The sequence below is a fragment of the Corvus moneduloides genome, chromosome 14 (assembly GCF_009650955.1).
Source record: "Corvus moneduloides isolate bCorMon1 chromosome 14, bCorMon1.pri, whole genome shotgun sequence".
NCBI classification, from domain to species: domain Eukaryota; kingdom Metazoa; phylum Chordata; class Aves; order Passeriformes; family Corvidae; genus Corvus; species Corvus moneduloides.
In genome coordinates this window covers 18,481,345-18,497,161 of record NC_045489.1, presented here as the reverse complement: position 1 = coordinate 18,497,161, position 15,817 = coordinate 18,481,345, and the positions used below count along the sequence as shown (strand labels likewise).

General features: G+C 41.9%; 1 protein-coding gene across 1 annotated transcript in view; it reads right to left on the bottom strand.

Moving 5' to 3' along the window:
• Positions 1-370: 370 nt before the first annotated feature.
• The window catches only part of ABCB7 (ATP binding cassette subfamily B member 7), a 35,610-nt gene continuing 20,163 nt past the window's right edge, over positions 371-15,817 (bottom strand). The window contains exons 5-16 of the mRNA XM_032123548.1: positions 15,261-15,393; positions 14,129-14,397; positions 12,883-12,971; positions 12,709-12,796; positions 11,895-12,069; positions 10,327-10,484; positions 9,629-9,792; positions 9,334-9,463; positions 8,678-8,849; positions 4,984-5,087; positions 3,336-3,443; positions 371-804 (exon numbers count right to left, since the gene is read on the bottom strand). Of these exons, the coding sequence (XP_031979439.1) occupies positions 586-804; positions 3,336-3,443; positions 4,984-5,087; positions 8,678-8,849; positions 9,334-9,463; positions 9,629-9,792; positions 10,327-10,484; positions 11,895-12,069; positions 12,709-12,796; positions 12,883-12,971; positions 14,129-14,397; positions 15,261-15,393 (1,809 nt within the window). The 3' untranslated portion in view covers positions 371-585. The remainder of the gene's footprint in view (positions 805-3,335; positions 3,444-4,983; positions 5,088-8,677; positions 8,850-9,333; positions 9,464-9,628; positions 9,793-10,326; positions 10,485-11,894; positions 12,070-12,708; positions 12,797-12,882; positions 12,972-14,128; positions 14,398-15,260; positions 15,394-15,817) is intronic.

Below are 15,817 nucleotides of genomic sequence, written 5' to 3'. Positions count from 1 at the left end.
ATTTCCTGATAGTGCTGTATGAAAGGTGCTTCTGAAAAGTGACAGGAGTAATTCCAGTATTTAGTTTGCTACTAGAAGCCTAATATTTTGTTGAGGCTGTTCTTACTCTCTGCAAGGAAGAAGATTTTAAACCAGAACGCCACTGAAGAATTTAAAAGACATCTTCCTCACTAGCAAATGAGTTCAAATTAGCCCAATTACAATTAAAACATGACGTATTTATCAACCATCAGTGATGAGAAATAATGTAAATCAAGGACAAGTCTGTTTACAATTTAATAATCCACATCAAGCCACTACCAGGAGAATTTACCGATGCCTAAAAAATTGCCATAAATTACACTCTTGGTTGGGAAGTTTAAAGTTTTTCAAAAAGCTCAGCTCTTGCAGATGCCACTGAATATTAGAGATTCCTAAAGATGCAAAAATAGAACTCCTTTGGTTGAAATTACGTCCCTCTGTGAAACTGTAAAATCCAAAAAATGCAAAACCCAGAAGTTTTTGAATGCTGACTTAAAAACAAGAGCTGCGTATCACCATATTCTTGTGAATTTTTAACCTGCTATACAAGATCCAGGATCATACTCAGCATGAACAGTTCCCACAGCCTTTCACACTGTTGATAATTTCTTCTTCTAGCTTCTTCCTTTCCTCCTCTTTGGATGTCCGGTTATTTCTCTCCTCCCAGTTTGGACGGTTGTGACTGTGGAGCACTTTGCTGCTCTGTGTGTGCCACATTTCATAGTAGAGATTGCTGGGATTTGCCAGGAGCTCTGCGTGCCTGCCACGTTCTGCAACTTTACCCTGCAAAACAAGGGCAGTAAGTCAGGAATCCACATCACCAGATCCTTAGGAATATGCCAGCCTATGGACCACAGGTTCATGGTATGGATTAGAGCAGTTATTAATGAGAAGGAGCTTGAGACAGCAAGGAAAAACTGAATGCACAGTGCACTCACTTGTGTGGGCACTGCCAGCAGAAAACAAGGAGCCGTGCTCGTCTCTGCCTGCAGGTGCCTTTTGTCAACCTGGACAAAATCTGAAGTCCACCAGGACGGAAAGTTTTACTGTTTAAACTGGAGGAGTTATTTAAAGTAAATGTGGCCCTCTGTATGAGGAGCAAGGTGTTCAACTACTCCTGCAAAGATCACATGAATGTATCAAAACAAACACATATCTGTCTTTGCTTGGTAACAAACACACATGAAGGAGCTAAAAGAGAAGAGCAAACAGAGGGACAAGCAAAGCACACCTAAGATCAAATCCTGAAAACAATTAGTGTAAACTGTGCTTTTATAGGTGCTCTGTAGCTTGTGTCACTGCAATCACCACCACAAAAATTGTGTGAGTGGTTCAGTTCTCTGGGCTGTTCTCAGGAGCAGACAGGATTTACTATCAGCATGGAAAGGAAGAGTTGGAGAGGAGAATTCCATGAGAACTCAGAGAGAGGAACACCACCCCTCTTCAAAAAACCAAACTCATCTTCCTACTTCAAGAGACACATTCACTGACTTCCAATTAAACTAATATATTCATTCTCCAGCCACTCTTCCTTCTGGGAAAGGACAGCATTATACAGACAACCACATGGCTTTGATATTAGTTCTAAATTCTGATCTACAATTAAATCTACCTCCTTGTGACATCTGCTGATGGACATGCTGGGAAAAAATTTGGGTCTTGGCACTTCTATTAGTAGTTATGCCAGTGGAATCTGAACAAACATACACTTGATCAACAGAACTGCAGAATTTATTTAAATCCTTTAAGTGATTAATTTGGAGTAGAGACCAGGCTTTTGAATTATGGCTTTTTTTTAATAACTCTTGACCAATCCTCAAAAATGGAACTTCTCTGCTCAGCTCCACAGCATCAGGATCTGTATCATTACTCCAACATTTACTCACTCAGGAATGATTCTGACTTTACCTCGGCAAAGGTGCTGGAATTGTGATTCCGTGATTACCACTGCTAAGCAGAACCAGCCACAGTCATCCTGGCTCATCCCTGCTCCTGAGCCTTATTTACCCAGCTGCTAACACATCAATCCTGCTGGGATGAGAGCGGCACACATCAGCGCTGCCTCGGGAAGCCGGCGGGCACCGGCGGGGATGCGCTGCCTCCCTCACCCTCAAGCCCATCCTTCAGGAAAAGGGAGCACCCTGGCTCCTTCACAGTTCGAGGCTGTGCTTTTATTTTTAATTTAACAGTTACACTACAACACAAAACACACTCTTAGGAAGCTGTGAAAACTTGCATGGAAAACAAAAAGCTGCTGATTGCCTTGTGACACGTTACAAAATGCTTGCGAGGTGTTTTAACGTGCACTTGTAGAAAGGATACACCTTAGGAAAGGATTGTTCAGCAAAAGCTGAAAAAACAAAGCAGATCAAAACCAAATAAAAACTCCATGGAGCATTGCAAGTGATTTATTCCACTACTTCATCCTGAGATTCATATAAAGCTGAGTTTTGTGTAGCAAATGTCACCATTTCATAAGATATTGTTCTAGTTGTCCATGAAATCATTGAATGTAGTGTAAGAATAATTTATTTGCTTTTAGATGTGTATTTTAAGTCCCTAAATACACCTATGAGCACAAGCTTATAAATAGCAACTGATAAAAATGAATGCAGAGATAAATTTAACATCTATTATCAGCAGATTAGAGCACTGTACTTTCAGCATTATCAGTTGAAAGAATAATTATGACGTTATGATAAGGACATTTGTTTATTTTAAATCTCTTGCCAGATATGGGTAATAAAGAAAAAACTGGACTTTGGATGAGTGTGAGGTAACAGCTCAACACTGACATTAGGGAACCAAATGTTGAAATGTGTTGGTTTTTTCTTAGAAGAGAAGCCTACAGAAAGGGAATAATCACACTTTTCTACAGGTACAACAGAGAATGGTGCTCAGATTTTTAACATAATTAGGTTGAACAATCCTGCAATCGTTGTATCTGCACAGAAACAGAACATGCTGTCCTCTCTCTTTCCACTGAGAGGAAAAAATGGATGTATGTGAAAAACAGACACTCACTGAGCCATGAGAGTGAAGCATAAATTGGGGGAACACATTAGAAAACTTCATCTGACAGAAACAGGCAAAAAATTAGATTAAAAACATGCAACAGTAAGGCATAAAAATAACAATGTACAAGAGAGTCACACAGGCCAAGTTTGGGCTGGAATTTTCAAGCATGGTTTATTTCTAAACAAAAAATTTCCAGCAGCTTGGTGGGTGTGTAATAACTCAAACTGGACACACAGAGTCCCTAAACCAAACCCTGCTGTGATGTGAAAGTCACACAGCACCAGGTGAGCCCTCACCTGATCCAGCACGATGATCTCATCTGCATCCACCACTGTGGACAACCTGTGGGCAATGAAAATCGACGTCCGGTGCTTCACCATTTCCCTCATGGCTTTGAGAATGTTCTGCAAGATTGGAATAGACACAGACTCTTACACGCTCCTGAGTGGGATGAGGAGAAATAAAATGCTGCTGGAAATATGCAAATTACTGTAAATAAGTTTTGAGAAACATCTCTGGTACTGCTACAGCTTTCCAATAACAAACAGCCACGAGTACGTACAGGAGAAACAGAAGAGTTCCAAACATGAAATATCTGTGGTTTTGCAAAGCCTCAAACTGAAAAAAAGCTTGTATTCACAGAAAAACACAGCTATCCCCAGGGACAAAGGAAGAGAAGTGTCACTTCATTTCAGGGAAAACTTCCCCACGGAGCCATGCTGCACAAGCAGCAAACAGCAGTAAAAGCATCTGAAAATAAGAACTCCTCATGGTAGTAATAATAATGCTTTCCAATGAAAGTTAAAGAAAAAAATCCCTCTCAGTATTATGCCAATGTGGAACAAAGAGCAATTCTGGGAATTATCTATCTGTCTATCCAGTGTTTCCTTTGTGAGCTCTATGCCATCTTCCAAACCACATCCCTCTGCAAGGAGCACTGACTGGGAATTTGTGCCCTCACTACCCTACGTGAAGTGTCCACTTTATTTCCCTGAAAATTTTTGTCACAAAACATTTCCATTCCCAGGCATACTCTTGTGGAAAAGCCTCATTTTCATTGCTGTCGTCCATGTGCATTTCAAAACTTTCAGCTTTGCTTATAACTCTGGCATAGATACAGCAAAACAAGAGAGGAAGAATCCAAGAACTGAGTGTGATGTGGACATTTCTGGTCCATGAGGAAGCTGTGCTACATTTCAGTGCTGTGCTATATGGATGTATAGCTCATATTCTGGATGCTTTGCATCTGGAAAATGAAAGTAATTTAGTGATTACAGGTCAATAAATTCACTCAATAGTCTGCATAAGTGAACGGAGCTGTAGCTTAGCTCATTTTTGATGACATTAGTTTGGGAAATTACTGCTGGTGCTGAGAGTTTTGTGCTTAAGCAAAGATGTTGTTATGAAGCCTGATGCAGTTCCTGTCACAGTGTCACCACATCCATGTCACAGCCCTTCCTGTGGAATGAACACAAATGAATACCAGCACTGCAGGTCACACCTACCTCATCTGCATCTGCTGCACAACGAACAAGGGGGGGTTTTGTCCTGCATTATGTCCCAAATATTTAGAAAGCTGTTTTGATGGATGCTGGATTGCATCTAAACACCTTCTAAAGTGGATTGGAAAGCTTCACACTTCATGGCCACCTGAGGTATTTGCACCAGTTTCAAGGGATGAATGTGTCAAGGTGAATGGGACTTCCAGAGTGGAAACAGAAAATAGCCCAGAGACAGCTGATATCCCTCACTGTCTCCCTCCAGGTAGATGGACTGAGCATCTCTGCTCTGCTCTTAAGGACAACAGCTTAGACACAGCATCTCTTAATAACGCTGAGAAAACACTTGAACAGAATTCTTTCTCAGAGGAAAAGAACATGGAAAAGCATCAGAATCAGACATCATTGCACCACTTAAATTTTGGAATTTTTTATCCCAATTTACCTCTTCTGTAATTGAATCTAAAGATGATGTGGCTTCATCATAGAGAAAAATATGTGGCTCCTTTAACATTGCTCTAGCAATTGCAACTCTTTGCTTTTCTCCTCCTGGATGAGGGGGAAAGAGGAAAGAAAAGAAACAAGATTAAGTTACAATTGTGATAGTCTAAATTCAACAGCAGGACATGATTTTTGAGGGTTGGTTCTTGGTTTATTTCCTTTTTCTAATAGACATCGTAGTTACTGCTGACAAATGTCTGACATGTTACATAAGATAGCACACAAGTTCCTGCTCCCTGGTAAATTCAGTGATTCACGATTGCTCATCCTTTTGGAAAGGGACAGAGAACTATTTTGTATCTGCTCCAAGGCAAGAGTCTCACACAGGTGAGTAACAACGCTGTACAGTTCCTCACTCTGTACACCTGGCAGTAGGAGCCCATTTTCCTGGCCTAAGCTCTGCCCCATCCAGCAACTCTGCACTCACAAATCTCGTTTTCTCTCACCAGTGCTCTGTCCATGCCTGCTGTATTGGATTTCAGGCATTTTGCTCACACATTGTGTCTTTCAGGTCTCTCCTTGATATTCATCCAACTTCCCACCCCATAATGGCAAATTTCACTCAAGAACAGTTAATATGGTACTGAAAACCACCTTCAGCCTGCAATCTACAGCCTGGTGGTTTCTGATATAACCCAGTTTCAGACTAGTTTCCTTCCTTAACAATTCTTACAGCCAACATCTACTCAAGAATAACTCAGGGCAACTTTTACAGACAGGAAAACAGGTGCACTTGAGAACTTAAAATCTGCTAAACATTTGGTACGCGACGCAAACACGTCACATTTGTGCACTTGTCCTCCTTTGTTTTACTCAAGACTTCAAAACATTCCATTTAATACCATTATATTCTTGTTAATGTTCCATTGCTATCAGGAGGCAACACGCTTTCACAAACCATTTAAAAGGCTGGTGGTAATGCTGCAGTTCACATTTTAAACTGTCCTTGGCACAACTCAGTAGCAATTAGAACTGTACGATTTACTCAGTCTATTTTAGTCTTCTCTCCCTCCCTCCCCTACACAGCATCTTCAAAACTCACAGCTTGACAATATCCATGTTTGAAAGACAGATTTCTGTAACCACATCCTTTATATTTGCAGCAGATCCATTTGTCTCATGTTGTTCCCCATTCACATTCAGGGCAGCAGCACAGTAACTGTTCCATTCACAAAGTCAGGGATTTGGGGCTGTTGCAGCTCTGCCTATTACACATCTATCAGCCAACGCTGATGTGGGTTCTACTTGGAATAACCCAAACAACTTGTTTTTCATTCTTTATTCTTGATGAATCAATCCTTGAGAACAGTGAGAACTGCACGAAATTCTACTTCACCATTTAAATTGGTAAAGCTGCATTTAGCTGCATCATTACAGCTAAAACCTTGTTTTTCCACCGTGCACATAAACCCCTGGATTTTAAAGAGAACCACTTCAATTCACACAGTTTTTACTCCCCCTATTTCTGCCACAAAATAACAGAACAAATCAGGACTTTGTGTTCTCCTTAGACTTAAAGAAGCCTCACCCAACCAAAAAAAGCCCAACAAACTGATTCTGACATTAATCTTTGTAAGAATTTAGGGAGCCAACCTACTATTGAGAAAACTATAGATTCCAATTAGCAGTAACTTTCTAACAGAGCAACTGAAGGAACTCAGAGCTTTCCATTTGATATCTCCAATTCTTTGAACAATGACACCATTTCTGAGAGCATTGGCCTGAGACTCCTGTACCTTGGCTCCACACATTCCTGAAGCTTATCTACTACTGGTATTTGTCAATATTCATCTAATTGTTGAAAAGAGGAAACTGAAGCTTTTATTTCAGTGGAGGATGCCCACTCAGAGCTCAAAAGAATTCCACTGTCTTTCTCCTGAGTATTTTACATACTCTTCCTTCTTTAAATACAAACAAAGCAGGAAAACACAACTCCCTTCCCTTTCTAAACACCACCTTTGTGGAAGCACTGGCCGGTGGGTGCTTCTGACCATCCCAGTGGCAGCACAAACTGAAGGATGGAGGAAAGGCAGAACCCATTTTCAGAAAGGCTCCGTTACAGGAGTCTCGAGGGCAGAGGGAAACTCAATATAACCCCACACATTGGTCCAGACTTAGAAAAGGGACATGGAATCATTCAGGCTGGAAAAGCCCCACAAAACCATGGAGTCCAACTGTTCCCCCAGCACTGCCAAGGCCACCACTAACCCATGTCCCCAAGTGCCACATCCACACAGCTGTTAAATCCCTGCAGGCCTGAGGACTCCACCACTGCCCTGAGCAGCCTGGTCAAACATTTGGGTGAAGAAATTTTTCCTAAAATCCAATCTAAACCTCAACATAAGGTTAAGGCTTCGAGCAACCTGATCTAGTGAAAGATGCCCCTGCTCACAGCAGAAGGGTTGGTCTAGATGATTTTCAGAAGGTTCCCTCCAACTGAAACCATTATATTCTTCTATAAACACCAAGACATTTCAAACCTATTGTCAGTCAAATCCTCTTTCTAGCAATTATGAGTGTGGGGAGACAGGCAGCACAAGACAAATCTTTCATTGTTAGCACGATTCTCTTCAGTTCAGTTCTGCCAGTACCTATTTAGCACCTTCTATTCCCTCACCCAGATCTGTGCTTCACATATTTTATTACCCTTCTAAGTTTCTCCATAATCCCATTCTGCACCGTGTACACTTTCTCCTGCAGACACATTCTGGGTACAGGCTGTATCCTCCCATCCCCTGTTTCAAAGGGACCAGGACTCCTTACTGCAGCAGCTGCAGAGAAAGAACCACCCCTCAGAGCTGTCTCTGCAACAGGCAGGACCTCTCTGCACCCACTGCATCCCTCTGCTCCTGCATGAGAGGGCCCAAAGCACACATAAAGTTCCCAATTCTAGTCCACTACCCAAAAAGATCATGAGAAAAATAATTTTTACTTAGATGCACCTCCAGCCTCACTTATAATCTCATTTAACACTATCCCTGAAAATACATTCCTTTGAATATCTTGCAGACTACAGCTGCCTTAAACTGCAGACCTTCATATTAATATTTAGCCTTTATAGGTAGGTATTTTGGGCTCCTCTCTACAAGGACATTGAGGTGCTGGAGGGTGTCCAGAGAAGGGACACGGAGCTGGGGAAGGGTCTGGAATTTAAATCCTATGAGGAGCAGCTGAGGGAGCTGGGAAAGGGGCTCAGCCTGGAGCAAAGGAGGCTCAGGGGGGACCTTGTGGCTCTGCACAAGTCCCTGACAGGAGGGGGCAGCCAGGGGGGTCGGGCTCTGCTCCCAGGGAACAGGGACAGGAGGAGAGGGAACGGCCTCAGTCTGTTCCAGGGGAAGTTCAGGTTGGATGATAGGAAGGATTTCTTCACTGAAAGGTCATGCACTGGAACAGGCTGCCCAGGACAGTGGTGGAATCACCCTCCCTGGAAGTGTTCCAAAAAGGGGTGGACGTGGCACTTGGTGATGTGGTTTAGTGGGCATGGTGGGATTTAGGCTAAAGTTGGACTTGATCTTGGAGATCTTCTCCAACCTTAATGATTCCGTGCTACAAGCTGAATAAGCTAAAAACAAGCCTGAGGACTAAACTCTGCACAGAGCTTTGAGGCAGCAAAAGGGATACAAAAGCTGTGAGCCAACCTGAGAGCTTGAGTCCTCGCTCCCCGACCTGGGTGTTGTAGCCATTGGGCATCCTCAGGATGGCCTCGTGGATCCCTGCCAGCCTGGCCACTGCATACACCTCCTCTGCTGTGGCCCCTGTTTTGCCATAGAGCAGGTTGTAGTAGATGGTGTTATGGAAGAGAACAGCATCCTGCATTTGTGGGAAGCACATTTTAAATAAGAAACCATGAACAACAGCTTCAAAACTGTCCCCAGCCCGTGAAACAATCAATACAGAACGGCTTGTATTTTTCTTTACAAAGCCTGAAGGTAAAAGTGTTTGGGGAAATTTCTTTCCCCAAAAAAGGGATTAATATATTTTGTGTCCTAAATATGTATGTCATGTGCACTTTCACCAGTGTGCTAACTCATTAAGGGTGGTAATCAACTATAAAGCTAAATCACTTAAAGCTGCAGGCAGTTTCTCATGGGGAGGCTTAAACACATTTCAAAATTGGATCTATATGATGATGCATATAAAAACCTAATATTTCCTGGGGGGGAAAAAATCTAGTTCCTTTGAAAGTCACCATGCAACACCACTGCTTTAGGACTGGCCTTAACTGAACCACAGTGCCAGATACTGAGATTTACTGTTACGATGGACTATCTGGGGAGAAGGAAACATGGAATACCTGAGGCACAACTCCTATTGCCTTTCTCAGACTTTCCAAACTGACATCTTGGATGTTCTGTCCAGCAACATAAATATTTCCTTTCTGAGGTTCATAGAAACGAAATAATAACCTCACGATGGTGCTTTTCCTGGAATTGAAAAGAATTGAAGTTAATGTTACATCCTGGTTTGCCATTTACAATCTCCAATCGGAATTGATGTACAAACAGAAATAATAAAAAGCAAACACAAGCAGCACCACATTTAAGAAACTAAATTCTGCATTGATTGGCATATTTAGTCCATTTACCCACCCTGACCCACTACCTCCTACAATGGCCACTTTCTTTCCTGCAGGGACTTCAAAGGACACTCCAGCAAGGACTTTCTGCCCCTCCAGGTATTCAAAATGCACATTGTCAAAGGCGATGGAAGCAGTCTGGGGGGTGATCTGCAGGGGTGGAGCCAGCTCTTTGTCCTATAAAAAGAAGAGCTCCACTTTAACTTCTGGGCAGCAGATATCTCCAACACTTCAACAAGCTGAACAGTCCCCTTCCCACCTCAGAAAAAGGCAAACAGACACTCCAGCTCAGATATGTGGAAAATAATCATAATTTGCTGCACAAGTGACATTGGTTTGCTCTTCCTTTTCCCCAAAGGAGGTAAAAATTCCTGCTGTAAACACTCAGCCTCATAACTTCTTTCGCAATATAGTCTGCATCATTAATTACCAATAAAAATTCAACCACGAGGCATGAATACTTAAATAAAAAAATCTCAACACCAACACAGCTTCAGTGAAGGAATTTTTGCTTCTCTGCAACAAAAAAAAAAAAATCAACTGCTATTGCAGTAACTGCACTTAAAGAAGAGGCAGAACAGCAATCTTATACACAACTCTTTTGGGAATAAAAATTAAACCTGGAAGATCAGGACAGGGTGAAATGATGGCATTGCCACAAACAGCCCTATTAAACACCCAGATACTTCAGGAAAATAAGCTACTACTTACTTTAATTTTGGTATCTACACTGAGAAGTGTAAACAAGGTATTCATGTCTATAAGAGCTTGTCTTGTCTCTCTGTACACTGTTCCCAGGAAGTTTAGGGGCAGAGAAAGCTGGAACAGCAATCCATTCACCATTACCAGATCTCCAACAGAAAGGCTGCCTTAAGACAAAAGGGGTGTGAGAGAATAAGGAGACTTGAAGGGTTGTCTTGTTAGGATGCACCAAAAGACTTAAAAGAAATGATCAAGTCAATCAAGTCTAATTTCTTTTATCCCATTTCTAAACCCAGATGTTTAAATAGCAAACGAAACCCCAGAACCCACTCCCAGATTTTATACAGGTGTGCCTGAAACTAATGGCAATGTTTCTGTGGATTTCACTTTTTAAAAGATATAATAGCACTGGCAAATAAGGCAAGCAGCATATACAACATCAGATTGTACAGCTGTAAAATCCACAGAGAGGCCTAAGGAAGTTAAAAGGGGAGGAAATAATATATGGAAGCACAAATCAGGAAAGACAATCTTAAGTACAATTACAGACAAATCCAAATGATAGAATTTGTCATGATCAAGAGAGAGCTTTCATGCTGTATATACCACAGAGCTGCTAAAACACACTGAGAACCTCTGGGCAGCTCAGTATCAAACAGGCTGATCAAGGGAAAACTCAGGATGACACACCAGCTAAAGGTAAGTGCCAGGTCAGTTCAGCTGAAACAGGCCCAGAAAGATGATTTAAAGCCATATTTCGACCATCCTGCTTAAAGCTATTCTAAATCTTCCTAAGAACAGCCATAAACTGCACCTACTGACTGATCTGTTCAGTGTAACCCTTCCCTGCCCTGGCATCTTTAAAAAGGGCAAAGCAGATGCAAGAAAGAGCACATGGTATAAAGGTCTGCCCTTCAAACACTTCTGGATGTTAACAGTCTTTAAAGCATCATTATTTTTACTCTAAAACCACCTTGCTTTAGCAGAGCTTTATCCCAATACTGTATTTGAAGCTTGTACTGTGTCTTCCTAATCAAGCAGGCTTTACTTTATGTAGTAAATTAGACAAGTATAGAGCATAGAGAAGCAATTCTTTTAATAATGTGCCGTTATTAATGTAAGGAAAGTGAATTATTGGTAAAAAACTACTGGAGACAAAGCACAGGGGTATATATACACACTGAGTCTTGCCAACATGGGAAGGGAGAACGGCAAAAAGAAAGGATCTTGGGAGAAGATCCACAGAAATATTTGTATTATAGAAGTGCCTTTCAAAAACCTTCAAGAAAAACTTCCTGAAGTGACATTTTCTTGGGATCTTTCTTTAACTGCTAAACTTTTAAAATGTTTTTGATAAAATCATAGTATGATTGAGAGAGTCATCGAGAGAGAGAGAGATAATGGAATTAATAATACTCCAAGAGGTAGAAATAGACAAAACCTAAGCAAGAAACTCTCAAGCAAAACCTCTCAAAATGAACTATCACATCAACCCTCAGTTAATTAAAACTAACACCTCTGCTGTGGATGACTGAGGTAAAGGACACTCATTTTAGGCTTACAGACAGATGAGTTACCTGCAAGAATGCCCTGGCTGGCGAGCACCATGATGGCTGTTAAACCGACGCTAAATATAGCGCTCTGGCCAAAGTTGAGGAGAGCTAAAGTAGAGGTAGTCTTCAGGGAGGCTTTTTCATAGATCTTCAGGAACTCATCATACCGTTGGGCTTCGTATTTTTCATTATTGAAATACTACAAAACAAACACAAATGGTAAATGTGACAGTGTCAAGGATGTTAGACTGTTTAAGTGGCTATAAAATCCAGTATGAACAGACTACGTGCACTGACACACACAGCTCCTCTCCAACAGTTCTAGGGACTAAAGGAAAGAAATCACAGAATATCCCGAGTTGGAAGGGACCCACAAGGATCATCCAAGTCTAACTCCTGCCCAGGACACCCCAACAATCCCACCCTGTGCCTGAGAGCATTGTCCAAACACTCCTGGAGCTCTGGCAGCCTTGGGGTCGTGCCCATTCCCTGGGAGCCTGCTCAGTGCCCCACTACCCTCTGGGTGAGGAACCTTTCCCCAATATCCAACCTAAACCTCCTCTTCAAGACCAAGTTTACTCTTTGCAGAAATTGATGGTCAAGGTGATTCAGCCGTGAAAGAAACTTCTCACTCTTTATTAGCAAAGAGATTTTTTCAGCCCCCCTAACAACCTTCCTGCTACTCTGTCAATGCCACGCAGTACTCTTCAAATGAATAATGCTTAAAAATACGCTATTTTTCCAAATATGCAGTCCTATAAAAGATGAATCTTATGACTCACTTCCCTAAGGCTGACAGAAGCAAGACAAAGAGCCTGGTAGTAAAGACTGGCCTTACCTTCACAGTCTCATAATTCAGGAGCGAGTCAATGGCAGCGTTACCGGCATCGTTATCAGCTTTGTTCATTTCTATCCGAAACTTAGTCCTGGGAAAGGAAGGTTTGATCCAGTCACGAGTTCAAGCTGAGGCATCAGAGCACCCTGATGAATGTGAGGGCAGGGCCTGCCTTACCTCCACTGTGTAATTCCTATCGTGAATGCTGCATAGGCTCCCAGCGTCCCCAGAGTGACCAAAGCAAACTCAGCACCGCATTTGTAATACTGGAAGATTTAAAATCAAATGGAAAAAAAAGAATCATCATCATCATTTTCAAAATTTTGCTGCTGTCTTCAGCTAAGCTATCCTAATTTTAAGACAAGAAATGATGGTCCTTCCCAACACAATCCCTGCTCTGAACAGCTTAAGGCTAAATAAAGGCTTAAACTCAAAAAGAAAGCAGCAAGAAGGATTTAGATAAAAAGATTGGAGGCAATAACCAAGAGCTGGTGTGTATAATACTACAAAGTTATTTTTCACATTATAAAACATAAATGCTGCTGATGCTTGTGCCGTTTTCACAAATAAGCATTTGTTTCCATGCTTTTTGAGTGGATTTTGAAAGAAAGCTGAAGACTGTGGAAGAAGAAATAAATGGCCTCGCAAAACAACTTAGGAAGAGTTTTCTGTATTTCAGGGCACATCAGGAGAGGAGAGCCCTAAGGAGGGTTGGCTGACAGCCAGCCTGGTCTGCAACTTCCACTGCTTAGAAAATGTAACCTAACATCAACAGGCATTTCACTGTTCCATTCAAACTTAAGTCCTTCTAAAAAGGCCAATAAACAAAACAAGGTTCTTGTTTTTAATTTAGTCTAAGATACGTAATCAAGATTTAGATTTCTGCACCCAAATAATACCCAAAGATCCTGACTTCAAAGACAGGAAGTGTGATTTATTTTATAGAAGTTCAAATTTCAGAGTATTAAGCTTAAAACTTGCCAGAAGAAGCCTATTTTCCAAAAGCTAACATTCACTTTTAAGTTCTGGATAAGTTCAGATCAGTATTCAGGAAAGAGCCAATAATCACTCCCTTCTCTACCCTGAATACACTAAACAACAACATTCCTGGACATTTATATTCTGTTTCCATACTACATTTGACACAGTTTACTTTTCTAATTTCATTTTTCCAACAATTCTGAAGAAAAACATTAGAAACTGTCCACATGAATACAACTGGCTGAAGAGAGGTTTTAAATGTGCAAATAATTTCAAATAAGCTGATTTAAAGCAACTGATATTTGAAAATTAGGGATTGCTCTCTTTTACAGTAGTTGCTTTCACCCTGTAAATTCAATTATTGTTATTAATACTCTGTAGACTTTGGTAAGAGCATTATTCCTAAGTGAGACAATTCCAACGATGACCAAACCACACTTACCAGAATTCCACTGACCAGAGCCACTTCAAACATTGTAGGTCCCAGATTAAACACCAAAGCACTAAGAACAAAACTGATGCCCCTTGTGCCTCTGTCAATGGTTTTTGACAGTGCTCCTGTTTGCCTGCTTAGATGGAAGGCCAGATCGAGGTTGTGAAGGTGCAGGAAAACATTCTTGGCTATCCTCCTGATTGAATTTTGAGCTACTTTCCCAAATACTGCATTTCTCGCTTCATTAAATAACGCTGCCCCAGCTCTTGAGATACCATCTAAAAAGGGATGAAAAAGTTTACAAAATGAAAATAATTATATTTTCAACTTCCCCTCATGCATGAAATTACACTAGACTCATTCTTTATATATTTTCAACAATTTTAGTTCAAAGGTAATTTATACTTAATTGGCCCAAGCTTTATGCAATTTTTCATTTATAAACCATTGTGCATGCATTTAAATCAGTTTCTTTTGCAGCTGGTTATAAAGAAAGGGCAGGATTTATAATCAAGAATAATTTCTATAAGCATTATTTCATTTTTTAATTGGAATACCAGAAGCAAGGTCAGAGAATATTGGGAACAGACATCAACACAGTAACTGTGAAATAGTTACAACACTCTGAGGGCTGGAGCCCCTCTGCTCTGGGGGCAGGCTGGGAGAGCTGGGGGTGTTCACCTGGAGAAGAGAAGGCTCCAGGCAAACCTTAGAGCCCCTTCCAGTGCCTAAAGGGGCTCCAGGAGAGCTGGACAGGGACTTGGGACAAGGCATGGAGGGACAGGACACAGGGAATGGCTTCCCACTGCCAGAGGGCAGGGCTGGATGGGATATTGGGAGGGAATTGTTCCCTGGGAGGGTGGGGAGGCCCTGGCACAGGGTGCCCAGAGCAGCTGGGGCTGCCCCTGGATCCCTGGCAGTGCCCAAAGCCAGGCTGGACGGGGCTTGGAGCTCCCTGGGAGAGTGGAAGGTGTCCCTGCCCATGGATGACCTTTGAGGTCCCTTCCAGCCCAAACCACTCCATAATTCTGTGATTCACAACCAGCTGTGATGCTCAGCAGTGCAATGGTCAGGAGCTCTGCTGAGCCCCTCCCTCACTGCAGACCCTTAACTCCCATCCCCAGTTTGGGAATACACTCACAGCCCACGAGAACAGCAGTTGCCAGGGTAGCCACAGTGCTTGGGGCATCGCCGAGGTTGAGCACGTTCCCAGACACCTGGTTGAGGTTGTCCACTGCATATTTAAACATGAAGGGAACCAGTATATTCATGGCCTGAAAGCAGGAGCACACCAATTAGACCACTTGCATTAAAACAACTATTTATGCCTTCTATGGAGCATACTATTTTTTCTGAGATTGCTCTAGTGTTATATTTAGTCCTTAAGTACTTAGTGCAGGTGAGTTGGCTCTTTATTTCAAGCACAATGTTCTCCACTATTAAATCTTCGCTGCTGGGACTGCAGGGTTACTTTGTCTCTCTCATTTAAAATATGGATTAAATATGTCTCCTCTTAAATACGGATTTCTATCCTCAACAAACTGCACACTGCAAAGGCCCTGGAAGTGAGGCTGAGCTCTCAGGACAGCATGAGAGCCCAGGAAATGAATCAAGCAGCAGCCACTGCATGACACACACAGTGCTACTAAATTATGTCCTCATTTGGAGCTGCTTGCTCTTTGTGATGCTGACAATATT